Source organism: Athalia rosae, chromosome 3 (genome assembly GCF_917208135.1).
Source record: "Athalia rosae chromosome 3, iyAthRosa1.1, whole genome shotgun sequence".
NCBI lineage: Eukaryota > Metazoa > Arthropoda > Insecta > Hymenoptera > Athaliidae > Athalia > Athalia rosae.
In genome coordinates this window covers 18,903,227-18,930,671 of record NC_064028.1, presented here as the reverse complement: position 1 = coordinate 18,930,671, position 27,445 = coordinate 18,903,227, and the positions used below count along the sequence as shown (strand labels likewise).

At 39.3% G+C, this 27,445-nt stretch overlaps 3 protein-coding genes across 8 annotated transcripts; 2 read left to right on the top strand and 1 right to left on the bottom strand.

Moving 5' to 3' along the window:
• Positions 1–86: 86 nt before the first annotated feature.
• Positions 87–4,983, top strand: LOC125500228. The gene is made up of 8 exons (XM_048652137.1): positions 87–2,235; positions 2,297–2,365; positions 2,444–2,533; positions 2,609–2,660; positions 2,755–3,947; positions 4,055–4,123; positions 4,210–4,299; positions 4,372–4,983. Exons 1-8 carry the CDS (start codon positions 1,288–1,290, stop codon positions 4,534–4,536), a joined length of 2,676 nt encoding a protein of 891 aa, XP_048508094.1. The 5' UTR covers positions 87–1,287; the 3' UTR covers positions 4,537–4,983.
• Positions 4,984–5,899: 916 nt separating this feature from the next.
• Positions 5,900–22,418, bottom strand: LOC105689865 (electroneutral sodium bicarbonate exchanger 1). 6 transcript variants are annotated; one of them, XM_048652772.1, is made up of 22 exons: positions 21,549–22,418; positions 16,645–16,766; positions 15,475–15,603; positions 14,917–15,055; positions 14,614–14,833; positions 14,433–14,556; positions 13,892–14,089; positions 12,428–12,538; positions 11,982–12,085; positions 11,706–11,891; positions 11,420–11,626; positions 10,934–11,346; positions 10,687–10,852; positions 10,444–10,611; positions 10,139–10,288; positions 9,791–10,066; positions 9,311–9,700; positions 8,991–9,098; positions 8,596–8,730; positions 6,793–7,019; positions 6,557–6,677; positions 5,900–6,068 (listed from the first exon to the last, which is right to left on the bottom strand). In XM_048652772.1, the coding sequence occupies exons 2-22, from the start codon at positions 16,757–16,759 to the stop codon at positions 5,991–5,993; spliced, it is 3,765 nt and encodes a 1,254-aa protein (XP_048508729.1). In that variant the 5' UTR covers positions 16,760–16,766; positions 21,549–22,418; the 3' UTR covers positions 5,900–5,990. The 6 variants fall into 6 exon arrangements, with proteins under 6 accessions (XP_048508729.1, XP_048508727.1, XP_048508728.1 ...); XM_048652770.1 differs by lacking the exon at positions 21,549–22,418 and adding an exon at positions 17,957–18,018; XM_048652771.1 differs by lacking the exon at positions 21,549–22,418 and adding an exon at positions 17,957–18,018 and having other exon boundaries at positions 13,892–14,047.
• A 1,280-nt stretch (positions 22,419–23,698) lies between these two features.
• Positions 23,699–27,065, top strand: LOC105689771 (eukaryotic translation initiation factor 2A). The gene is made up of 12 exons (XM_012407041.3): positions 23,699–23,894; positions 24,124–24,387; positions 24,446–24,545; positions 24,638–24,813; positions 24,886–24,974; positions 25,047–25,197; positions 25,277–25,447; positions 25,552–25,726; positions 25,796–25,959; positions 26,026–26,127; positions 26,215–26,462; positions 26,542–27,065. The coding sequence occupies exons 1-12, from the start codon at positions 23,867–23,869 to the stop codon at positions 26,665–26,667; spliced, it is 1,794 nt and encodes a 597-aa protein (XP_012262464.2). The 5' UTR covers positions 23,699–23,866; the 3' UTR covers positions 26,668–27,065.
• The last annotated feature ends 380 nt before the right edge of the window (positions 27,066–27,445 follow it).

The following is a 27,445-nucleotide window of genomic DNA, read 5'->3' as shown; positions in this document are numbered from 1 at the left end:
TGTACTCGGAATTCTGTATGCAAGCTAACGAAGTAAGTCTATAAAGTGTACTTTAATAGATTCATACGAAAGTATATGTACGTACGTATGTACGCGTCGGTCTCGATGAGATCGTGCAACTGCCAAATTGTACCACTACGTCGTCTTTTGTTTAATTTCCCTGTGTTTGCGATCTTCTCTGCGACCCACTCGATGATGACGGTTGACAAAAAAATTCAATCGGATCGTTGCGAGATCACGGCACGGGCGGAGGGAAATAACTCTCGACGGTTTCCGAGTCGAATTATTTTTTGATCCAATTCTTTTTTTCGTGTGAAAATTTTTTCATGTTTTTTTTCTTCTCTTTCATATCGCGCGGATATAGATATAGATAGATCAGAAGTAGTAGCGTGACGCACGTGGTGAATCAGTTTGTTGTTTTCGAATTCAGTTCGTAGCAAATAAAGTTGGGAAAAAATAAGAGAGGAATACGCGACTCGTATTATTGTACGAATCAGTTGCCAACCGGACGAATTCTCGAGAGCAGTAACGCAAAGAATCGAGAAAGCGAAACACAAAAACTTAAAGTTCGTTCGCAATATGGGTATACATCTCATCTGGGTGTTTCGCTTCGGTTTTTTTTTTTTTTTTTTAAATAAAATTGATACCTTCCCGCATCTTATTTCTCTCGCAACGATAATCTCCTGCGGTCAGGCAACTCGCGATTGTTCCGCGTCGCGATGTTCGTCGATCCCTGGGGGATGTGAATTTTTCAAACTTCGAACCCGAAATGGCGTGCCCGTTGATCGTTTGTTTCACGATTGCCCCGCGACAGGAAAACGGAAGTGGTCTGATTAATTCATCGTTGCAAAGTAGATCGAAGCCCAGCCGATACCGTGCAAGACTTTTATTTCAATCGTCAAGCGACAAAAAAGAAGAAAACTGATGCAAAGGAAACCGTACGATCGTTCATTATTCACGAACAAATGAAATGACAATAGATGCAACGCGCGTGATGTAATGAAAATGGAAACCGAATCGATTTGTATATCCCTCGATTACGTTCGTAAAATGGACATTCTTGTGACATGCACTCTGCGCAATGGCGACCAATTTCATTATTTGCACAATCTGATCGCACGGTTACTGTAAAAAAAAAAAAAAAATCACACTGTTTCAATAATTCCAGCGCATATCGAAAACTGGGGAGCATCCAGTCGTGGAAGATCTATCGCTAGGCTGATACCTCCGATTCTTTGCGTAGAACGAAAATAAAAGCTAGAGAAATAATCCGACTCTTCTCCCACGATGAATCGTCGTGTCAGGCTCCTATGGATCGTTCTGACGATCGTTTATCCCCTCAGGGTTTTTGGGCTCGCTCCTTTTTCCATCGACACCGAAACTTGGCGGAGAGCGTCGACTAATTTATCGGCACCAAGGGTCTTCGTCCCGACTAAAATCGGCCTCGCTTACGACGTCCTTCTTTCGATCGCGTTTTTGGTGCTCGCAGCACTCGCCTGGCCCAGTGCTTACGATCTAGATTATCCAAATAAAAGTTTCTTCACCGCAACTACCGATGTCGTGCAAGGAATGATCTTCATAGTAACGACTTGCGTTATCCTTATCTCCTGGGGTTTCAACCAAACGAAAGCCGTCGGGATAATCAACAGACTGATCGGTGTCGAGTTTGCGCTCAATAGTTACTTCGAGAATCGTCCGGTATATTCAAAATTATCGATCGCCCGCTGCGTTTTTCATTTGATATCAAACGCCGCCCTGTGGATCACATTGTGGGTTACGGAGATTGTGATCTATTCCAAGGTCATTGTTATATTATGGTCCTATATCAATGTACCAAGTTTTTTAGTTTACTGTTACATCGTTGAGTACTTAATCGCGCTCGGTTTGATTGCTAACAAATTCGAAAGGGTTAACGATTGCCTCTCGGATTTGAATATGGTATCGTATCGAACGAGTTCCCGGCTGTTGGCAGATTTGAAATTACTCCATAAAATACGAACGACGCTCTTCGAGGTCTCCGAGGACCTGGCGGAATTCTTTTCTTTTCCAATTTTACTCTGCATCGCTTGTTCGTTTTTTAATTTAGTTTACAATTTTTATTACCTGCTGACTTACCCGTTTTTATCGACCGACACTCCGTCGAACATCGCTCTGAATAATACGCTCTCATGGATTCTCGTTGCTCTTTATCCCCTCGTTTTACTCTTTGCCAGTATCAAGGAGACCATCGAAAAGGTGAGAGGATCGATTTTGGATAAAAAAAACAAAAGAAAGACGGAAATTTACTTTTCTCCAGGCAAAACTAACGGCGCTCATTATAGATAAATTATACGATGCAACGACGCGATCGGAGATCAGAACTGAGGTGAGTACATCGATTTCGTTTGTATAACTCTAATTATTTTATCACCGTTAAATTATTCATTGAACATTTCTTCTACAGCTCAGACACTTTTCCCTTCATCTACTTCACGAAAAGCTGCATTTTCAAGCCTACAACTTCTTCACGATCGACTTCAATTTATTGCAATCGGTAATGGGGCGATGAATCGTTTTTTTTTTTTTTGATAATCACCTCGTCATTCGATTGGCAATTTTTTAATTCCAGATGATCGGAGCCACCGCTACCTACCTCGCGATAATATGCCAGTTCAATTTCGGTCAGGATTCACCGATCAAACCGTCACAGAGATGAATGAGCTATCGCATTTATTCCCAAGAGTGGTGCACGCAAAGCTGATCGATACCGATAATAATCTCTTAATCCTATCGGAATGCGTCGGACGATAACGGGACAAGATTTATGGCTAATTTGCGTAACTGCCGTACAGTTTTTCAGTTTTCGAAGTGACCTCAACGTTCGCGGTCGCATGGGGAAAAATATTTCACCTTCGACGATGAAATTTCTGCCAAATGGTTACAAAAACTTACTGAACTTCGTAAAAGCATGTGTGATGTTTTCGAAAATTTTTGGCCTGACACCTTTCTCCGTCAGGATTGAAACCGAAACGATAAAAAACAGCTCTCAGCGCATTTTGGCTCGGGGGGGACCAGCCTTCGTGAATTCGAAATTTGGAATGGCTTACAATATTCTGATAATAATCGTGCTCGTGGTAACGCCGGTATACATTCTGTCGGGAGATTTAGCCATCGACTACGGTACCAAGAACTCCATGACAATAGCTATATGGGTGGTCCAAAAAATTCAGGCTTTCGTCGCAGCCGTTATAGTGATCGGTTGTTGCGGATTTAGGCAAAAAATGATCACGAGTATAACGAACAGATTGTTGAACACGGATGTTCTACTCGGTTCATTTCTCGATAAGAGTCGTCAAGTATTTTCGACGTCATACTATTTGGCGCACATTATTTTCACTGCTTCAATATGGATGACTTTCGTTAGCTTTGAACCTCCAAATCATTACGGCGGATCGAAGCTATTGGTTTGGTGCGTCGACAGCATACCGGCTGCGATAATGTACATTTTTACCGTAAAGTATGCGATAATCGTCGGTTCGATAGCCAGAGAATTGAAAAACTTCAATGAAATATTGTCGGAATTCGACGAGTCGATCAACGACGACGAATCAACGAATCCTCGCAACTCCGCTGCAGGTTTATATTGTTACGCATCGTTGATAACTCGACGAAATAATTACGTATCGCCGGATCGATTAGCCTCCCTTAAATTACTCCACGCCATTCGTAACACTCTTACAGAAATCTCGATAGATGTGAGACAATATTTTTCATTTCCCATAACGCATTGTATGATCGCATTTTTCGTAGCTATTGTCACACATACTTATGCGATAACGACTAACGTTCTGTCGGAAGAAGAAAAATTTTCATTAGACGACGGAATTTTGAAAGCCGTCTGTCGGTTATGCATCGTTTGTTATCCGATGATTCTGCTCTTCGAGAATGTCAGAAGAACTCTGAAACGGGTAACGGCCAAATCCTTACAATCCCTAAAAAAAATACATGACGAATATCCGTATCCGTTTCCCTGTATTTACTTCGAAGAAATTCATCTTCATTTCTTAATCCGCAGGCTAATACCACCGGACACGTAATTCACACTTTGCTTCGCAGATCCAACCAACGAGACATAAGAACCGAAGTAAAAATTGTATTTGCGATCCCGATTCCCCCTGTATTTCACGTTAAGCTTGTAACAACTAATATTTTCTCCCCTCCCGACTTTAGCTCGAACAATTCTCCTGTCAATTGCTACACGAAAAGATCAAGTTCACAGCAAATGGATTATTCTCATTGGACTACTCGCTGTTACATTCGGTGAATATTATACGATAATGTGATTTGGTAGAATCGATCGTATTTTACCTCAACTGATGGTTTTCAATGCAGATGGTAGGGGCAACGACGACCTACCTCGTTATTTTGATGCAGTTTAACGACGCGGGCACGGAGAAAAATTTCAGTCAATTAAGCGAAGTCGAACGATTTGAAAATGAGACTACTTGTAATAACGATAATAATCATGCCATCGGTTATATTCGCAATGATACTTGATATTTTTTTTTTTTCTTTTTATTATTATTATATTTATATAGCGATCAGGCGTTTTCTACATGCACACGAGATACATTTCGATACAATTATTAACAACTATATTTCATAATATAGGCTCAATTGAAAATATCCACGATGCTTATATAAATTATTACGATAGTATTTGATCTTCACTCGGAACATTGCATACACATATGTGTAATAATTTATTCTTCTATAGTCGCTTGCAGTTACGCATTTATTTATCTTGTTGCCTCATCTAATCTTTAATCACAACCAAACAATACTAATACGTATTCATCGTATTGGGGTGGTTATCTGATAGATAATGTCATCTCAACTTTGAGATTATACAAATCTCCGCGTAGACGATACATACTCATTGAACTTATTCACCTAAGCATTCTAGCTGTATATAAGCGATAATATATATATATATAGGTAATACATAGCAAAATAAATGATTATCCGCTTACATAAAAAATGTTGTATACATAATTACACCTATATACCAATTATTATATATACTTTTGTCGTACGAATGTAGTAATTTCACATACTTTCACTTGTAATTCACTTATCATTATAAATACCATTTATATGAACCGACGAGAAATCAATTCAGCATTACCGATTTGAAATTAATAACTTGCAGGGGGCCGAAAAAAGAACCCTGTATAACAGTGATTAGACGATTGAAATGATTGTGATTTTAAGCTCATGGAGGGATTTTGAATATTGTATAGAATATACATAAATACCTATTTATCAATTTTAAGGCATCAACTATCTGTAAAAATTATAGATTGATTTTAACAGCAGCTTCGATAACGCGCGTTGTTACAGGATTCGAAAATTATAGATTTTCACACTTATTGAATTTTTTCCTACACCGCTCTTTGCGAAGAAGCCCTCATGATGGGTATAGTATGTATAAATCTAAATACCATACAAATAGAATATTATACAAATATCGATTTGATTTTTGATCCTTTTTTTTGTCGTCTCTCGTTCACGATTTTCTCTTTTTTTGTACTGAGATTCTAATTCACCTCGTGAAATACATTTTTTTTTCTTCTCATGTATAAATACTTGTTGATACATATAATAATCGTAATTTGACTATTAGACACGTTACAATGATTAGCGATTAGCAATTTTTTATCCCACGAATTGTTAGTGATTTCCGTATGTGTGTTTCGTATGTTAAATTTTGCCAGAATTTTGTCCCAGCGATTTATACATTTCACATTTTCCTAACACTTTTCATTCATTTGAAAATAAATAATTATTACACGATATTTGAATGTCGACACCAAAATATATTTGCGATTCTTGTATGTATGTGATTTTTTTTTTTTTGTTGATTTTTCATATAATTATGTGACATACGATTATCTATAACTAGATTTGTAATTGGCCAAAAATGGTTTTTTGATTTTTATTTTATTCATTCAGACAGATGTCTCGGCCGACGTAGTCCCGTTCGCCTTCATGGGACTCGGGGATTCCTTTGATCTTATCAAATCAACCTAGAATTATATTTTAGGAAAGAAATATTCAGTTCTAATCGCCATAAATTATAACATACTCCACATTCAAAGTGTCTGACGGCCATGCTGTAATAATGAATTACGTAAAAAATAAATATCACATGCAAATTAATATAATGTATGTGTATATATTCTAGACGCTAATTCTATATCAATCTATGTATATGTACAAGCAAAGTGTAGTATGAATATATTCTACATAATATCCATATGTACAGTTGAAAATAAATAAATTAGAGAACGTTCGATTCTTTTACCGTATAAGTTATTATTATATACATATGTAAGTATAAGCATGTTTCTAAATAATATTGAGCATGCCATTTACAGAGTGTAGTTTCTTTGTGACGGTGTATCGAGTGCTTTCATCTGCGATTATCGTATAATTGGAGTATAAATGTATCATTTACAGATGAATAAAGTAGGTAATTTTTTTTCTAGAATTCAGTGTCTGTTTGGTGGGTCACCTTTATCGATATTCCACAGTCATCTTCCTCCTCTTCGGTCATAGTTGTTAATCTCGTCGTCTCGTCAGCCGTTATCAATGACGTTTGATCCTTAGACCTGTGCTTTTTTTGTTTTCCAACGCTGGAACAATAATTTTTTGAGTAGTACAGGAATTCAACGTTTCACGCGCGCAAGAAGAATGGAATATAGTAACGATGATGATAAAAATAGAACAAAATTGAATCGATGGACTTACCTCAGCAGCTTGGATTGTTTGCTAGGTTTGTCACCTGCAGTAGCGTTCCCATCTTTGTACAGACCTGTAGTACCGGATTTTCCTTCGTTTACTTGCTGCCAAATTCCCGTTTTATTCACCTCTTCGCTGATGTTTATACTGGCCAGTGGAATTTTCATTATATTTCCGTTTGCCAGAGGAATTTGGAGATTCCCCGATGGTCCGAAACCCAAAGGTTTATCGTCGTCCTATTTGAAACGAGTTAAATCCATTCTCAAAAAAATCTCATCCGAATACGTACAGAAATATTAATAATTGAAGCTGCGGTTATCATGCGTTTTTTCTTTCTTTAGATCCCAGTTTATGAACAGGCAATATTTAGCTGATTTGCAGAAATTTCAAAGGAATAATAAACTAACCAGAGACTATCTAGGAGTACAACAAAAACGAACATCTCAACGATGCGTCAAATTGACAAATTTTATCTAACTGCGTTTGGAATTCAGCCTATAAAGCTTACTTGCTGACGTTTTCTAGTCTAATAATAAGATAAATACTGAACACAAGTATATAATGTTCTAACGCTATAGCAGAGCTGCGATCTGGTTGGAAAATCGTACACACCTTTGTTTACAAACATATGTACCTATATGAAAACAGATACCATCGACGTTCATATTTATGGATATTTCTTTAGTTTCTCCAGCAAGGGAGAAAATTCTAAGGGAGTTTGGTAAACATACTTATCAGATTCGGGTGGTGGAGGGGGGACAGGGGTACTACGTACGTTTCTACGAACCCGCGTTGAAGTGGATGAAGAAAAGAATAAACTGAACTAGCGAATGAAGTAGTGATAAAATAATTTGATGATTCAAATAACATAATATACTATACATATATGATATATAACATATATTTACAATAAAAATTATGCGTGATTTGTATATACCTGTATATCTACGTATGTAATACATGTCAATGTGTTAATGGTATAGGTATAAATATTCACATTAGGTATAACGTAATAACAAAATTTATTAAATAATAATTTTTGAAAGAAAAAAATATGTTCCCATTCCCGAATACTCTGTTCTACGATTCCGTTAAAAAAAATCCATCGGATCGTGATGTTTCTTGATCAAATTTTCTAATTATTTTTTCTGTCATCCCAGGAAGAACTTCGAAATTTATTGTCTCTATACCTATATTTATAGGTTTATGGGTGTAGTGTTTGGCTTTTAGAGTATAAATTCAGAGCGATATATTAATCCATCTACGGCGTTGATTATTATTATTATTATATGCATATAATCGTATATTTATGTGTATATACTATATTGTCATGTGTATATCAAAGTAGAAAGATCAGTTGCTCGTTCTACTATCTATATCGAGATCTATATGACTGCCATGAAAGTTTATATAGAAATGAAATAGCGAGACCGTCTGAAATAACAATAATAACAATGATAATAATAACTACACATTCGTGTATTCTGCGCTTGATACAGATAACAACTGCAGTTGAAAATAATAGGATCATGACAAAGATATCAATCAAAAAAAATAATGACAATAACAATGGCGATGATTTTTGGAAACAAAAACTATGACCGAAAAAATACTGTGAATTGACGACTAAACTAAGTAAATGATATACAACAATTGATAATGTTTAGATTAGAAATTGTTATCCAATACTGGAGTAACGGTTACGGTGACCACGGGTTTAATTGGGGTAATATTATTCCCCGTAGGCCCCGTGATCTCCGATCGTTAGCTACGGCATGTTATTGCCCTCAGAATTCGTGTTCCAGTGCTAACCTCGCCGTTCTCAAGTTGTTGCATGTCGTGAGCATGTTTTTTGCTCGTTTCAGGCATGATGTCGTCCAAAATCTTCATCTCACGCCTCGTGAAGAACAGGTCTAAGGATTTCCTGATGCCGATCATCACGACAAGCTTTGTTTATGATTTTGAAAAAAAAAAAAAATACACAATTATTATTATGCGTGTTGAGATTTCGTGTTTTTTTTTTTTTATTATTATTAATTCGTTCGGTTAAGATCATGGTTTTTAAGCTTGCGAATAATAAACAATATAGCCAGAGAACGATAATCGAGAAACAATAAATGAATAGATAACTGCAGAACAAATGAATAATTAAATAAATAAATAAATCGAAACGAAATAATGAAATTATATTATTATAGTTTTCGTACCATCAGAGGAAAGAGTATAGACGTAGAGCTGAAGGATTTAATGACCCAAAGACAGATGAGACAGGCCAATTGAATAATCGTAAATATGTGCACACGTTTTATAGGAACCTGAAAAAATAAATAATTTCTTCAGAAAACTTAATTTTCTCGCCAAATGACAATTGTAATAAATTCACCTGCGGTGCAATACATATATAAGCTCGTAAAATTATTACTCGTAACATTGGTAAGCAAAAAAAAAAAAAAACAGGTATTTCATGCATTGTATTATTAATTTTTTTTGTCAAAAAATTTCAAAAATAATATGAATTCCGAAATACCTGACGGAGGAACATGTAATCCGGTTGATATTTTACGGGCATGAGCATTATTAAAATCCTATCGAAGAATTGGAGTCCTTTCAACGAAGCAACACCCATGTAAAGGAAGACGCCGAATAACACCGGCATCGGAATATGCCTGAGCATGGATGTAAGGAAAACGGAACAACCGATCATGAGAAATATCAGAACGTGAGTGACTCTCTGCTCCCTGACTCCCAAAAATTGGGGCTTCTCTCCTGGCGCGGCACATTCCGATTCGAGTTTTAACGAGTTCACGTGATTTATCGATAACACTGTCGCAGCAACAAACCACGGAAGACCCATCACAGAACATATTTCTATGAGCACCGCCAGAACGAAGAGATCGAGATGGTAACCGCATCCTTTCTGCAATATAAATATAAATGAAATAAAATCGATGACGGGGGTTTCATTTCACCCAATAATTGAACCATATTTTATCTCTCTCCCGCATACCTTGAGCTTGTTCTCTTTCCGGTTCACAATAACCGCGGTTATTTGTTGATCCATGAATATCAGAATAGTACCAAGCAGGGCGGGAAGAGCTGCGGCGATGGAACTCCACCACGGATTTTCCTGGAACGGCCATATGACCCATCCGCGACCGTCTAAAGTTGGTTTGAATTCCTCAGGCACTTCAAGTTTCGGGGTCGCGATACCGACGAAATGGTCGAGAATTGACATTGAAAATATCGCTATCAATACAGCGAAATCACTCACTATTTGCCTCACCTGTGTAAATCGTAATCGATAAGATACAAGTCGTTTTTTTTTTATGATAATATTTACGGACAAACGTCATACCTTCGAAGGAAAGAATAGGGCGTTCTTAAAGTCTTTGAGTTCGACAGAGAGTAAGAATGTCCCCATAAAGAGGATAACCGACATGAGGAACACGTCGGGAATATAATTTGGCGTGTTACAACCTTCGCCTTCGAGAGTACCGTTGAAAAACTGCAGACAATCAAAGAGAAGAATAATTACAGAGGCGAAATTCGTAGCGTAGCATTGACGTCGCCGTAATAACAGGCTACGCTGTAGCCCTTATTCGCACAAATCATTATATTTGTTACAATCTTTGGCGGACTTTTCATCTCTTTTCTCTTTACCTGACACTCTAATTTATCAAGGCTCGTCCAATTCACGTTTTCCAAGCCCGGAGATGAACCGGGTACGGTGAAATTTGGCGGTTTACACCAACACTCGTAACTCAAAATCTCATTACCGTGGGTGTTGAGGGGATATTTTTTACCAATCGATAGAACGTTCTCGACAGCCTGGAAAAAATATACTCGACAATCAAAAGCGAAATCAAAAATGGTGGGTCCCCAAAATCCGAGCGATTCATTTACCTTGTATATAAAAATGAAAGCGATGAGCGTTGCGAAATTCTCCTCGGTAAAACGCGTGATGTAACACACGAAGGCACTGGCATCAATTGCGACCAAAATTACCAAAATTATCGCTATCCACGTACCGATCCAAAATCTAAAGGACATGTAATTCCATTCCGACGATCTGTGATGAGATATCGAAAAAGCGGAATGTGAGAAATAAGATGAATTAGAATTTTTTAAAAATCTCTTGATTTTTACTCACTTGCAAAATTCGTAGACTATAGTTTCGAATACTAAAACTGGTCCGGTCGATCCTAAAATGGTGAGTGGCTGACCGGAGAAGAAACCATAGCCGATACCGCAAACGAATCCTGATACCAAAGATTCCATAGCAGCCATATTTTTACCAGTAGCTTCGCTCAAAAGGCCACCAAATGTTATTATAGGCGATAGACAGGCGAAGTATAAAAATATAAATGATGCTACGCATTGGAGAGCAAGAGCGTCCTTGAAATCCGACCAGTACCATGGGGCTTTTCTTTTAATATCATTTCTGAGTCCACCGAACAATTTGCCGGTTCTCGAGAGTCCGGAAGCTTCCCGTTGCTTCAATTCGTCGGCCTCCTCGTCGAATTCCTCTTTCGCTTTTTCTTCCTTCGGCCTTTTTCTCGTGTCCTGTGAACTCGAGTCAGCGAATTGCAAGGTTCTGCCGTACAATCGCTTCGAATCAAATAAATCCTCGACTCACCTGAGATGGGATAGCCGCGGGTGGTTCGATCCTGATTGTCGGATCCCATTCCCCAGGTGGAAGGACCGTGACAGCGTCTAAAAATTCGTCGACACCGGCAAGGAGATGGTTCCGATTTTTCGCCTTGTAAGCAACGTCGTGAAAAACTTCGTCCGACATCAGAGTAGCCATAGCTCTTCCTATCTCGTGAAAACCAGAGCTGCCTCCCTAAAAATATTACAATATATTTTATAATTCTCCGTTACCCCTTTTTTGTCTGATTTTTTTTTTTTTTTTAAAAACCTACCGTCGGTCCAAGAAGTACAAAAATAAATCTAGTCGGGACAGGAACTTCGGTCAGATCTCCCATGATTCCTGCTTGACTCAGACGGATGAACGCCGATAATGTTTTGTCGAGGAAATCCACCTCTCCGACAAGGATATTGCTCGCTTCAGCCCCCGGGGGTATTTTTCTCATGAAATGCGTGTTACCCTGAAAGTGACGTTATTCCCGATTACAGAAACCCATTGATTCTTTGGTCGCACCTCAACTTCAACTTTCGACTATTCATTTGATACGGACCCTGTGATTTATATCCCCATTTTCCAAAGCAGAAGAACTGTGATTTCGGCTGATCGAAACGCTGCTCGGGCTTCGATCGATCGCGTTACCTCCTGTTTCTTGGCCTGCAACAATCTTAGCTTACAGCCTACCGCGTGATGTGCCGTAATGGGAGTAGGTATAATCGACGAGCGAAATATGTCTCGCGATGAAAAATTATTCCATGCACTTTCATATTGAGACACATCGAACGACGCAGTTCGCTCATTCGTTGGAAAATAAAGGAGTTTTCCAAGGGTCTGGAATGCGTTATTCACGTGCAAGCTACGTAAGGTAGTGCGTGCAACGAGTGGGGAATAACGATAAAAATATGCACGATGCAGTCAAGCAGATTTACTGTATAAACAAGAAGCCAGCGATTGTGGAGATATAAAGACAACGCGGCTAGGGTAAAAAAGCATTTTTACCGAAGCTGCCGGGTATACCAAGAAGACGACCCGCGACTCCCGCATTTAGAGCCCCGCCACTTCCATGGCTTGTTACACCAGCTATCACTGGCGCGGAATTTGATTCTTCCACTACAAATAAGCACCAACACCAACGGTGGTTTATTTACAAGGGCTCACAGCACTTACGAGGGTTGTATGTAATATTCGGATAAATAATTTTTTCGTTCATTTTCATTCCTTGAATAAAGGAGTGCAATTTGTTTCCCCCAGATTCAATCAAACGACGATATCAAACGAGCAAGCTGAATAAGGAAAGTTTTCGGTTACATATTGTTTTCGGCCGTCCCCCGAATGAAAAGAAAATTTCTGTCTCAGTGAAGACACGTGAAGGGTTGCAGGGTTCGGATAAAATGGTGTTATTGTATCAATTGTAAACATCAATCAAGACGTGCTAATGGTTGGATCGGAAGAGCTTTAGATTATAATCGTGATTGATGAATGGTTGTCGGAATTTGAATTCAACGTGATTAAGTACACTGTACACCGTGAACGATGTTATGCATGTGGAAGTAAAGTACAACATTGAATCATAGATCGAATAGAAAATACAATAGTCTAAACAAACATCGAGGTGATAGAAAGAGTCCGTTATTCGATATAGAAATCAGTGGGGTTATTTTGTAGTATAAATTCGATAGATCGTGACAACAATGAGAAACGAGAAGATAAAAATCTCTAATTGAATGCGATCATTAAAAAATTTAGAGATCTAACATACTACTACCTCCGATTACTCGCTAACCTTTGAGCTGGGAAGTAGCGAACCATGTCGTGAAACCCACTACATGAGGGATGTTGAATTCAGCTGACAAAAATCAAACGAAATTCAATAAATTAATAAGTTTTTTCGTTCTTCGCCTCAGCGGTGTCGCGTCAACGCATCTGTCATTTTTCTCATAAAATTCGTATCTCCGAGGTAGAAACAACGATGATAATATCTCGTATGTACAATCATAGTGTAATGTACACATTTGATGTGCTAAACTACTTCACAGTTTTCAGTTTCTTCGAATCACTACAGCCTCCGTCCACGCGGTGCTACTTATCTACGCGTGCATAATTAAATCTCTTTCCACCGCAGCTACATATGTATGTATACGCGCGACGAGTGTGACCACTTGTTATAACTCGGACGCTAACTCGGTAACCGAATACTTGGGTTTATTTATCCCTTTGAATCGTAACACGGCGGTTACACCAGACTCACGTTAATATCCACGTGAGAAAAGCAAAGGAAAAATTCATGAAATGATATGAAAAAGCTGACGACGTCGATGTAATATGATCGTTAGCTGCTTTATTAGAGGGTTGATAATTGGTTAGTCGATCAAACACTGGCGTTGCGAAAGGGCACAATACAAGCGGGTTGTTTTTTTTAGGACCACCATCATTCTGAAGCCGTTTGACTGGCCTAAGGAGTACCTGGTACCAGGAGGTAAGGCCCTTTCGAGTCCTTTGCCTCCTTGGAGAGAAGATTTGTGTTCGGATTCGGACAACTTCTGCTACGGGAGACACCGTCCCGTAAATCGTCTCCTGCAGGGACATAAGCGTCCCCGACAGGACGTCTCTCCTGCAAATCTGACGTCAACAACGAATGCAAACCACATGAACAGTCACAATCTGAAACCCGAATTCTAATTTAAACCAAAATAATTGGTTCTTTTTTGAACCGTGAAAAATTCACTCACGCCACACATCACGTCTTGCGTTTCAATGTGGTCTTAAAATCATAAGTATCCAAACGATACGAGATTTGAAAAACAATGATAATAATAATAAAAATAACAATAATAATGTAAACCCCTCGACATTTTTTTTTTTTTTTTTGTGACCTTTATATATTACCTTGTGTCATCCGTGTAGGTATATATATATATGCGTACGATTTATATTATAATTTTCATAGTTTTTATGGTAAAAAACACGTATAATAGAAATCGATTCGATTATTTCGATCACTCACTTTTGGACGAGGAATGATTTCTTCCGATTTCCGCTAGCGATCTGATTATCGGTAATCTTGACATGTTGTTATCCTTGCGACGTTCGTGCTGATGTCTGTGTCTCACGAGGAGAGCTTCTCGGACCTAGGAAAATTCGGAATAGGATTCTCATACAATTTTATACCGGGTCGTCCTGATTACCTTCTCTCGGGATTCCGTTGGCAGTACGTTCTTGTTGATCATATTGTCGAGGACAAGATCGGCAATTTGTTCCAGACTGGAGGCTTCCATGTCGAGCATAACAGTACCGTTCAATAGAAGACTTCGGAGTTCGAATAACGAATGCAAAGACAGAGTCGCCACGTGAGGTTTGCTCCATCTGTTACCACCCTCTTCGACGTCCTCTTCAAATTTTATCCACCTACGCAGAAACGATAGACGATCAGACCCGCGATCGATCGATCGGCGAATACGCGGAGGGGAAGAAAAAAAAAAAAAATTCACCTCGCAGTTTCCTTCCACTCCATTTCATCGCCGTCTTTAACCAATTCCTCCATTTCGGAGAACAACGGATGAGACTCGTGGGCGTCATCGCCGACCTCTTCTCCCAGGATGAATTGCACCCTTTGAGCCGGCGGTGTGACTGAAACGACATTTCTGACGGATAAAGTTTCGCCGGACGTCGTATTTTTGGAACGAGATAAAGCGACGCGTCGTCTTCCGCGGGTATAAAAAAAAAGTAATCGAAAGTTTTCAGGTTTTGTGAAACGTGAAATTTTTTTCGAAAATTTCAATTCAATATCGCATCACTTATCTGCGAAGTCGACTATCTCAGCCGCGATCGTCTGGCGTTCAAATTTTCGCAGGAAAGATAAGACGCCCGAACAACTCTGATACTCGCCTTTTTTTTTTTTTTTTAACTGATCGTACTTGGAAAAATTTTCATCCGGCCTAAATAATTCCTTCCGCTTACCAAACGTGAGCGTGCTTTACCCACTTTACACAGAACAGGGAATTTCAATTGACCCGTGTCCTAATTTAATAAGAACTGGCCCGACTTACTGGGACGGTCCGAGTCGGAATCATCCTTCTCTCCGGAATATTGTCGCGAATGATGGTGTTTGTGATGGCGTTTGTGTCTCCGTTCGCCTGGCAAATGAACACCCACGTACACCGTGTGCGCTCTATGACCTGGAAAATATAACGTGCGAAGAATGCTTTCACGTACATACGTATAGAAACCTTTATCGAAAAGCTCAACGCCGGCTTTATTACCGTATACACACGTGTATATGTATGTATATACCGACGTATTACGAAAAGGTCAAGGTCTCCGGATGAAATATTTTATTAATTGCTTCCCGACGATTGACTCCAAGAATTCGATGATGCGATATCGATACGGGCATTGAAAGCTTGAAAAATCACACGATTAACACAACCACGATATTCATTCGATCGTCGCCTGCATGCCACGCGATTATCGGGGACAAACATAATAAATTGGCACGACTAAACGCTCCGATTAGGCCACGATTATGCGACAGACTTGTTTACCCGCTACGTTCCGACACAATGTCATCCGTTTCACTACATCATTCGACAAGTGAGTTCATCTCTCGTAAGGCTGGTGATTTTTTCATTTTTCTTTTTTTTTTTTGTAATTGTTCTCAGTGCGAACGTGACGCGGTTTCGAGACGCACCGACACCTCGGTTTTGACCTCGTGCTCCGCCTTCGTCTTGTCATTGCACTTTCGGCGACAGCCGTTTTATCTAAAAACTCTAGGATAGAAATCGACACATGGCAACGCATCGGAGTAGTCTACGCGGTCTGGTTATCGTACACCGTCATAATCATAGCTGCACAAGACGGGCGTGAGGCTGCAAACGGTTGTGTAATTCGTCGTAGGTATACATATGTATACGCGTCGGTTTGTACGTACGATACATGCACGTATTTACGTACATTTACAACCGTACCTATACCGTTGCTGTTTTGTAAAAAACTATATAACGATTTACGAAGCACTTCTAGACTGACTTTTTACATACATATAACTCGGATGTGTGTCGTACACAGAAGCCAAATCTCTACCTGACCTATTACACGCGAACTCGCGACGTCGAATTTATCCGAAAGCTCTCAATCCGCGTATTTCGCCTCCCCCCGCCCCCCCGCGCGTTTCATCGACTATGTACATATTTTCGTACGGGGAATCCCATTTGTTTTACCTTCGAAGTCCTTTTCCGTATAGGATTGATGGGTTTGTCTGGCGCCAGGATCCTTGGGTGCTTCATCGTCGCCCCCGGGACCAGCGCCGTGTCTCGGTCCGCCGCCTGGCTGCATCCACGGTCTGCGGAAAAATTTTTCATCGTGAATACGAAACTCTTCGGGAAAATTTTAATCCGAACAATTTCGTCGGTGGAGTTCGATACTTTTTCGCGGTGAATCGATCGAGAGCTGTACCGTACAAGATACGCGACGGAGGGGATTCGCGTTATCGCATTTCCCTTTCCCGCGATACCCCTTGCACGAGTGCGATAATTACTCGCAGACATCAAAGTAAAATTTATCGTATCGCGCTCGCGACAAATCAGGATGAAAAGAACGGGCGTACCGTTTAATGTATTCTTCGAATAAAGACCAACGAGAATTTTCTCGCAAGGTTTGCCTCGCGTATGTATACTCGTTAATGCGGGAATATTATTCCCGTCGTCATCTTCAGCGAGCAAAAAAGAAAAAAGGAAAATAAAAAATAAAAAGTGGGCTCGGCGCGCAGAATGAATTTCAATAATTATCGCACGATACTTCTACCTACGGTTTTATTCCCGACGTGCCGCGACGTGTACACCGGAAAAACTTAATTACTACGCGAAATTTGTTTCACCTTGTAAAAATTAGATCTCATTCATCCCGCGGTTATATTATATTCGGCATGGTGAAAAGCTGCCGGTGCCGTTGACTGTTGCTGCCGTATGAGCAAATCAATCGGAGTCAACGTCCGGATTTGAGAAGCGTTAGTTCTGTACATCCGAACAATATGTATATAATATCCGTGTATACCCACCTGCTCGAAAGTTTGACACAATGAGACAACGCACACCTCAAAGATGAATCGAAATGTAAAGAATGTCGCGTGAGGCAGCGATTCGAAATTTGACTAGCTTATCAGAAACTATATTTCTAATAATTTCGCAGTTGCGGGTCGTAGGAAATTCGAACAACCGGCGGCGCGTGCACGGTGCGTAAAATTTCGCACATACGAATGATCAACCGCGGCGTCAAATCATTCATAATATCTTAGCTCATAATAACGCCGAATAATTTATCGGTTTTTTAATAATTCAGCGATTCGAATTGATTCGGACGACGACGGTTCGACAGAAGTAACGGCTACCTCGATATCGTTCTTGGTAATTTTTGCGAGCGCACAATTTTTCCGGCTCAACGGGGGCGACTCGTCGCAGGGCACTCGGGCTCATGCGACGATCAACTCGATCGATCGGCTTCGGCAATGATTTTCGAAAATGAATGAAATTTTACGTTTTTATTCGACAACCGTACGTTCCGGAGGCTTTCACGATACGCATTCCAAAGGTACTCTGAGTCGAGTACAAGTCTATCTCGGCTCTTTATATCTATTCACGAGATATAACGTCGAACCATGTGCTCGGATCGTAAAAGATTCTGGGTTAGGCGTGAGAGATATAAAGTACACGAAATGGAAATACGGGCGACTCCTTTGACGCGGGATTTTAAAGAGTTGATGGAAATGCGCCGCGAAATCGGTCGTCGTTACGCTCCTCTAAAAATCGTTCTTCATTTTCACAATCCGATTGTACAATTACGCTTACAATTAATTCTACCGGCTAACGATTATCGCTGAAAAATTTCTGTCTCGCATGCCGAACCCCCCGTTGCCCGTTAAGTTGGAATAAACAACAACCTACGGCAATTATGTACATCGGGGAGTTCAAAATCAGACGAGCATAGCACATGTCTCTCGTAAGAGGATTATTGCCGTCGTTAATTGTTATGCAATTGAGAATATGCGACGTTGAGATCCCGGCCTTCGTAAGAAAATATGAGCATAATGTTATAACGATTCCAAAGACGGCCGTACGACACTCCGATCCTTGACACACTGCGAGGAACTGGGAATTTTTCAAAAATTAAACATCGATCGATTATCGAGGAATTCATTGGGACTCCTCGCGTCTTCATCGACGCGATATTTTTTCACATCTTTGAAAGAATAATAATGAACGTGCTGCAGTGCCGCGGAGTTCTGACGGCGTCCCACCTGAGCCGATTACTTTATTCAATTAAATGAATGTTCAATCCAACTTAATTATTAGCTTTGCTGACCCGACGAATGGGTGCCGAAGCTCATCCGATTATCGATTACGAAACAAATTCAATCAAGTAAAGAAGATCGTTTGGATTATCGCCCGCACGATGTGGACGATAATGCAGTCCAGTCAAAATATGATTTTACTTCGGAAGCATTGACTCTAGGTACAGGGCATTCCGTACGGATTAGCGCTTGAAAAATTACTCCTCTATGATTTTTTTCAGGTTCAACGTGGTTCAACTATTTCCACAATAAGTCGCTGCGAAAAATTTCGATTTAGAAATTACCAATTTTCGCTGTTTGAACGAAGAATTCATTTTTCACGGTGAAGAAAAAGACAAAATGGCGGTACCAAATTTTGGCGAACTCTTAGCTTCAATGTCAGGAAAGGTCAGAATCATCTGGTGGACGACCACGTGTACATAATATCATTTATTTTGCCACAAATATATATTATAATTATGTTTTTTTTTTTCCCCCCACGGTTTTAAGAAACCAAAAAATAGATATAACTTTGTTTCTCACTTGTAATTCGCGAGGCCAACAACTACTTCGTAACTTTCAGAGTAAATATATCGGTGAAAGACGGTGAATATATTAAAAAATAAAATAACCAGTTTAAAATTCTAAAGGTAAATAACTTTCAATGAGCAAAATTACCGAGTGATAAAAACACACGCATACATGGGTATGCAAAAAATCGTACGTTATAATTTATAATCGTTGCAACATGGAGTGCGAGGGTATTTATACGGAAGTGTTGGCACGTGACATTGCTAGACCGCTACCGCAAACAATGACCATATTCATAGTAGTTACCAACGATGCTTGTTTCGTTAAATTATAAGCTAAGGTACTGGATAATTGAGTCGTGTGAAATAATAATAACAATAATAATAACTGCCATAATAACAATAGTAATAATAATAAAATGCAATAAAATTTTAAAAAGAAAAAAAAAAAAAAAAAAAAAACCCAACACAAATTGCAGTGAGTTCATATCCACGAGCGATAAGAGGAAATCGCTCCGTCTACAACCTTGGTAGTTTTCAACTTTATGATTATGTAAACGCATCTGGGGTGGTAATTGTTTTGTTTTATCTAATTTGTAGAATTTACTCGTTAAAGCTTTATACAGAAGCAGATCTGCATGCACCGTATTATCAAAGAGACAGAGGATGGAGCTTGAAAGTAATTTAGTGAAACAAGCTAGGCGATAAATATAATAAGCTCAAGCAGAATCAAGAGGTAAACGATTATAAGCGTAATTTGAAGGTTACATATTTAACTAGCGGAAATTTTGTAACGTTCGGTAACGTTATTCTCACGGTTATGAATTACACGATAACGAATGTGAATTTTCTAATTAAAAGTAGCGCAAAATTTAAGTGAAATCCACTGCTATCCGCATGATCGATGTTGTAATTTTGTAAAATTAGCTGGCAAACAAGATCACTTGTTCCGAGAATTGTAATCAACGACGTATCTGGGAAATACGAGCGAAAACCATAAAAGCATTTCTTCATTTCAGGCTTACTGCAAAGATTCATAACTTTATTATGATAAAGATTATTAGCCGTACAACAAGAACATAATGGTATACTCATTCACGTGAATTATCGATGAGCGAATTGTCGGCTCTAAAATTTATCACGTATCATCTAATCGATGTCAGGTCAAATCGTCGTATCTTTTTGCCAACACGAGGGATAAGAGCCGCTCTTGAGATACACATTTTTTGGAGCGCAACTTTATTTAGATCCATCGTTCGAAATCAATTTTAACCAGTTTTAACCAGTCTCGTAATATATTTGCAGAAAATCAACGGTTCTACAATCTCGAATTGTTTTACATTTTGGATTAAAATCTCTCGGTGTCCGATTAACGATCGATTATACTTAAGCTCCTCTCTCACTCGAAATTGATCATTAATGCCCCACCGTTATTATCACTTCGTCAAAACTTGACGTTAAATGAACGCATAATTGCGTCGGGTAATTGATGAACGGAATACATTTCATAGACAATAATTCCGGATTAATACAATGCGCGACAATTAATTGACGAATTAGTATCATGCCTGTATGCTATCGGATATAACATACGTTACTCTTACCTTCTGTATCTATGAGACTCCGTTTATTTATTACATCATTTTTGTCCATAGCTCTCAAAAGTTCTTGAGTAGCCTATCGTAAGAAACGCTACAAGTGTTGTCAAAATATTTCGTTTTATTTATTCAAAACAGACGAGATCTGATTCTGATGTCAGTTTAAAATTACGACGTATAAGAGCCCTTGAAACAGAGGACCGGCGTTTGGGCTCTAAAAATAACGGAATTATATAAAACAACTATGTCTCAGATGTTTTCTTTGCGGAAAATTCCCGCTCTTTTGGAATTCGAATTCGGTTTTTCGAAACGATTTTCCCCCAAAAATGAAATATGGCCGCTCGGAGTAAGACGGATACGATCAATCTCAAGTCGAGTAGCATCTTAATTCGTTGTGAAATCTGATAGGACCTCATTATCAGACGCTGCGAAGAGGAGCGGTCATGACTTGATTTATCGTCAGATAGGGCAACTATATGATGGAAAATTTTTTTGATCCGAATACCAGAGGGAAATGTGTTTTAAATGTAAGTGAATATGATGGGAAATCATAAAGATATATAAGGATGAGAAATTGCGTTCATAAATTTCATCTTTGGGCTGCAAATAAAAAATAAAATCGACGATGTAAAATACTATGAATGATAATCGAATCAATGCATTTTCTTTACCTTTCTGCAGAAAATAACTCTTGAAAAAGTGATCGACTCGGAGAGAGCAGCGATTGAATTTTATTGATAATGTTATCTCAGTAACTGTAGCACTGTATATTTTTCGATCATCACAATTTTTCCTTTATTATTCTATGTAAATTTAATAACTTTTACGCTCGATTATACCGTAGGAAATTATCCGCCCCTTTATATTACGCACTGTTTTCGCAACTGCGGAACGTCATAAAAAGAAATAAACGCGTTCCTCCAATCAGTGAATCATTATATCGTTGATGCGAATTGATTGTACCTATTCAGATTTTAGAAAACTCCCGTCAATTCACCTATACGCTAATCATCGAGTGAATTATTATTTCAATAACTAACATGAATTATCTCTTGTAAAATTTATCACAATATTTGACACTATAACGCGGTTATTTATTTTCTAACAAATATTACAACGATTATCATACCGATCAACAGTTATCAATCAATCAATCAATCACATGGGATATTATAATAATTAATAATAATACAACGGAGGTATGTCGATTCAACAATTATTCATTTGTTTATTTACTTATGTTTATTTATTTTGTTAATGTTTTAATCGTTTATCAAAATTGTCTCGAATGTACGTTATTAAAAATCGCATCAACTTCGCGCAAATAATTAAATACTCTCGTATAAAAGATAACGCGAAAAGGGAACGTGCGATGCAAGGATTTTCCGCGGTCTACCGTCGCGCATCGCGTCTCTTCGGTACGACCAAACTGTTCGCACTGATACGAAAAGTCAGCCTTTACATCGTTCGTATTGATCCTCCGTGGGACGAGTGGCAACGGATACGGCGCGTCTGTGCGAGGGAAAGACCAACCCCGAGATACAAATTCATGTCCTCATCCAACATCACTTTACAGTATATATGTCTAGATCTTCGACAGATCGACGATCTCCAGATAAGCTCCCGCTTCCATTCCAACTATCATGCTCCTATACTTTTCATCTTTGAATCTTCCCACCTGCTGCTGCTGCTGCTGCTGCTGTTGAAATCATTGATTCGGATCAGGAAAAGATGAAAGTCAAGAGATTTGTTGGAGGATGTATAATCTCGCGTTATTGTCGATTATGAATGCCTATTTGATGCAATTAATTTGCAATTTTGCGAATGTTACTTTTATTTTCGAACGCTCGGTTTTAAATGATAACACAGCTCGGTACAGCTGCAGTAACCTTCGTCCGAGGTGAAAGGACCCTAAACACTGCACAATGGAGCTATCTAAAAACTGATTAACTCTTTCTCAGTGCTTTTTTTTTAATCTTATTCCAGTTTCAATAAAATTAGCTTCAAAGGTTGAAGCAATTTTGATACGGTCTCTGCTTTACAAAGCGTGTGCGTTATTAAAGTACGATGCATGGTCTGAAGAAGTCTTTGAAATTCTAATCCGGCGATTGAACTCTGCGCTCTGCTGTCTACGGCATGTTGAACAGATGAAATCTTGTTCAGGGTTGATAAATAATTCAATCAATAAATAAAATTTGCGGATCCGTCTCTGCAGGTGGGATTCGAGTCGTTCATTTTTTCTCGTTAAAACCGTTGAATCGGTTCGCTAATTTCGGAACAGAGTCTAAAATTAAATTATCATTGTCAACAAAATCTGTAAGTGTTTTTTTCTCGTATACCTACATGATTTAATACATTTGCGTTCTCAGCTGTTGCTACCGCGGGCGGTTTGACGCACCGGCAGTGCTCAAGATAGGAAACGCGACCGCTCCCACACATGGGAATTGAGATAACTTGGAAATTCTCACTGATTGCTCTGTATTGCAGTGGTTATAACTATAAACTGCATTACATCCATTATACGTTATTGTAACAATTTATATTTGCTTCACTTACCACGTACGTATAACGTTATACCTACAAGTAGAAATCGCGTAGCAGAAATTAGCTAGAAAAAATTTCTTCATTCATCGTCAGTCGTCCGCATGTTATCACAATTAAGTGGGTCACCCATCCCACCGGCAATCATCCCATACTATTAGTCGTTACCATCATGAGATTTTAATTTATAAAGTTTTCATCGACAGGAAGGAGACTGCAGTTTTTTTCTCATAATATTTTTAAATTTAACCGCTCGGTGTCAGTAGGTGTCACAGTAGGTGTCGACCTTCAACTGGAACCTCACCTCACCTCGCAACTCGGAGCTCCAGCTCTTCTGCAGCTCTCGAGTGAGCGCTGCCATCTCTACGGAGATAAATCAACAAATCTGGGGTAGAAAATTGGTTAAAATAATTACTCAAAAGATAGAAGGGTTGTTTATAATTACAAAATGGCGTCCATTGTTCCCTGCCTTGCAGGTGAGCTATTCTTATTTCATCATTATGGAGTCGGTATTATCAATAACACTTAACATCCACTACAAATATATAAACTGTTCTTTATTCATTTTACTGAAATGATCTCGACCTCGGTCGTGCGAATAGACAAGAAAATTGTGTTGGGTTATGTTACCGCGTGACCTCAAAGGCCTGGAATATCGTAGGCAGATTCTCGACTTATGATTTGAACCCTCCGTTTTATCCCCAGTACGAGGCTCGACGGGGACAAGTTTGGGTCATGGGCCGCCTACCTATGAAACGGTCACAGAATTTCCTCGTGACGTTGGCAAATCTTGCAAGGCCATGCTCTTCAGCCCTGAGGGAAGATATTTTGCCTGGGTTAATGGAATCTCCTTGACGATAGCACTCACAAAAACTTGGCAAATCGTAGCTGAAATTAAAAGGCCTAAGATCTCTTCCATAAATTTCTCTCCAAATGGGACGTACATCTCGACTTGGGAACCATTCATAGGTATGCTACCATCTCGAGAAATTAAATTTAACCACGGATTAATAATGACATTTTTTAGTCTCAAAAACAAACCCTCAAGGAACTCCGAATCTCTGCATTTGGAAATCTGAGAATGGGGACCTTGTTAAGGAGTTTGTGCATAGGAAACAAACGGATTGGTAAGAATTACATTTTTATTCGGATGTGTCAAGCATTGCAGCTCTTTTCGAAAAATTCAATTAAATTATAACTTGTTTTTGCCCTGTGCCAGGGAACCGCAGTGGTCGTCGGATGAGAATATTTGTGGTATGCTGGTGAATAGCCATGTTCTCTTTTACGAAAATGCAGATTTTTCAAAGGTTCTTCACAGGATAAACTTGGGCACCGTGGCAAAGTTCAGTATAGCTCCAGGAAATCCACCCTATCACATTCTTTGCAATATGCCTGGTAAATATAAGTTTTTCTCCCTTCCAGTCGAGGTTACTTTCAGAACTATAATAGAACTAACACTATTTCCAGGCTCAGCTGGACAGCCATCGTTTGCAAGGCTATTTCAATACCCTAAATTTGAAACAGGGCAGTCGTTAGCTAACAAGAGTTTTTTTCAGGTAAAATATGACAATGACAATACTAGCTTTGTAGTTCTGTGACTATTAATAAGTATTTCTGATATACCGTAGTCTGATCGAGTGGATATTTATTGGAATAATCGAGGTACCAACGTTTTGCTGATGACCAGCACTGAAGTTGACAAGACCGGGGCCTCCTACTATGGCAAACAAACCTTGCATTACCTTGATACAAAAGGTCAAACAACAATGGTGATGCTTGGTGAGTGTTGGGTGACCATTTAGATTTGTCAAAATATTCAAAATTTTCAATAAATAATTTCGTTACATGGTAAATCCAGGAAAAGAAGGTCCCATACATAGTGTCGAGTGGTCTCCAAAACATGTGGAATTCTGTGTAATCTATGGATTCATGCCGGCCAAAACAACGCTGTTCAACCTGAAATGTGAATCTGTTTTTGAATTCGGTATCAAACATCGGAACAGTATCTACTATAATCCACACGGAAACAATATCCTTTTTCTAATACAAATGTCTATAACCCCCAAAGCTATTGTCTATCGGTATTTTGTACCACCGACACAAATTGATCGAAATTCCTTGACCACTGTGAACTTATGATTCTTGCTGGTTTTGGTAATTTGAGCGGTGACGTGGAACTCTGGGATGCCGGTAGCAGGAAATTGATTGCAAGCCTCGACGCCGCTGATACAACTCTTCTCCGATGGTCTCCTGATGGTGAACATTTTGCCACCGCCACTACGGCTCCAAGACTTCGAATGGGGAACGGGTGAGTCATAAGTCTGTTTTCACACGTGTTTAAATTCTTACTGTGTCTGATAGCCTCGGTTTTCATCAGATTCAAAATTTGGCACTATACCGGGACCCTGCTGTACGAGCGACCGTGGAACAAACAAGACGAATTATGGGAAGTACTATGGCAGACCTATCCTCGTGAGACGTTCAAGGAAAAATCAATCAGTTATAAGGCTGTCGAAGGCATCGTTCCCAGCCAACCCCAGGGTAGGTAGTCAAATAGAAATAGGATTTTGTATTTTTGTTACTAAAATTTTACTTCCCTATTTATAGCGTCAAAACAGGCTTACAGACCGCCTTCGGCAAGAGGGCAGATAATTAATTTCAAGCTCCACGACGATGTTGAAGAACCAAGATCGAAACAAGGTGCCGATTGTAAGTAAGCTGTGAATTGATTTAGTATTTCTTGTGCAATTATTTCGTCAAATATATCTATTTAGACGTTTCAAATCTCAATCACAGCCAATCCCTCCAAGGCTTCACTAAAAATGAAGAAAAAGCGAGAAGCTAAAAAAGTTAAGAGAGAACTAGAGGTAGCAGCCGCTGTTGGTGCCCCGGCGACGACGACGGTACCAACAACAACAGCAACAACGACGACGCGCCATCGAACCTCAGCGAAAACCTCTGACGTGAATGGAACTGCAAACAGTGGCGAAACTGAACAAACCGATGATCCCGAAAAAGTGAAGAAGATAAGGAAAGTCAAAAACGTAAGTTGTCATAAGCCTTTAATGAGGGTTCCACGCTTCGTATGTCAAGTGCTAAATCGCCGTATCTTTTGTGGTCCAGAAACTAGACGAGATAACGAAATTAAAGCAACGACTCGCGGAAGGTAAGCACCTGGAAATTAATCAACTGGAAAAAATTAAGAAGGAAGCTGAGCTACTCGTCGAATTCAAAGAATTGGTTTTGTGATATCGCAATCTTCTCACCAATTTCCATGCGAGGTAATATGACGACGTGCGGTAAACCAAGGGTATTGCGTGATACATATTTACTGCTAACGTCTCTTCAAATGCGGGTATGAGGTTTTATCATAATTGAAAGAGCGAGTCCTGGAGCGCAAAGCGCACAGGTGAAATACAACGTCGTTTATCAATATACAAATTTGACGTAGCTATACCCACGTGTACGTACTACGTATATGCGTCTGTGTGTTTGTGCATGAACGTTACGTTGCTGACTCACTCACATGAACTTTTGGATGCATCATATGAATGGAATATTAAACTAGATGTTTGTGAACCCTGCCAACGACTCGCAATGTTATGTACAGTTTAATGAAATTTATGAACAATAAATTATTAAACTAATTGATATTATTCACACCGTCGTAAAAAACACAGGTGTTTTACAAATCCCCTTGTGTTGCAACGGTAGTGATATCACGCTTCTACAGACAAAATCGATGGACTAATGTTTGCCTGAGGCGAGTATTCCTCAATTATTGCCCTCCCTTTCCATTGTTGGGGGGTGTAGAGCTGCGACACGTCGCACACTGATCCACATACATACAGATTTATAACGTTATTAATGTTATATTGATACTCTCGAGTCATGCAAAACGTCCGGGAACGTAACACAACCGACTATCCTCATTCGAGACGTTGATCGGCATAGCGTTCGAATTTCCCGCTAAGGAGTGTCAAGAACACCCCAAATAAACAAATGTTTTCATGGATGGAACTGTCAA

Bases quoted from the DNA above. Each gene is read 5' to 3' on its own strand.
- LOC105689771 (XM_012407041.3), top strand. From the start codon at position 23,867: ATGGCGTCCATTGTTCCCTGCCTTGCAG. The intron at 24,388-24,445 runs GTATGCTACCAT...GACATTTTTTAG, and splicing joins GACTTGGGAACCATTCATAG to TCTCAAAAACAAACCCTCAA. The intron at 25,960-26,025 runs GTAGGTAGTCAA...CCCTATTTATAG, and splicing joins CGTTCCCAGCCAACCCCAGG to CGTCAAAACAGGCTTACAGA.
- LOC105689865 (XM_048652770.1), bottom strand. From the start codon at position 18,003: ATGCGTATCGTGAAAGCCTCCGGAACGTACGGTTGTCGAATAAAAAC. The intron at 14,090-14,432 runs GTGAGTGATCGA...TTCGGGTTTCAG, and splicing joins AAATCATTCCTCGTCCAAAA to ATTGTGACTGTTCATGTGGT. The intron at 9,099-9,310 runs GTATTTCGGAAT...TTATTTTTTCAG, and splicing joins ATTACATGTTCCTCCGTCAG to GTTCCTATAAAACGTGTGCA.
- LOC125500228 (XM_048652137.1), top strand. From the start codon at position 1,288: ATGAATCGTCGTGTCAGGCTCCTATGGATCGTTCTGACGATCGTTTAT. The intron at 2,366-2,443 runs GTGAGTACATCG...TTTCTTCTACAG, and splicing joins GATCGGAGATCAGAACTGAG to CTCAGACACTTTTCCCTTCA. The intron at 3,948-4,054 runs GTAACGGCCAAA...CTTAATCCGCAG, and splicing joins TCAGAAGAACTCTGAAACGG to GCTAATACCACCGGACACGT.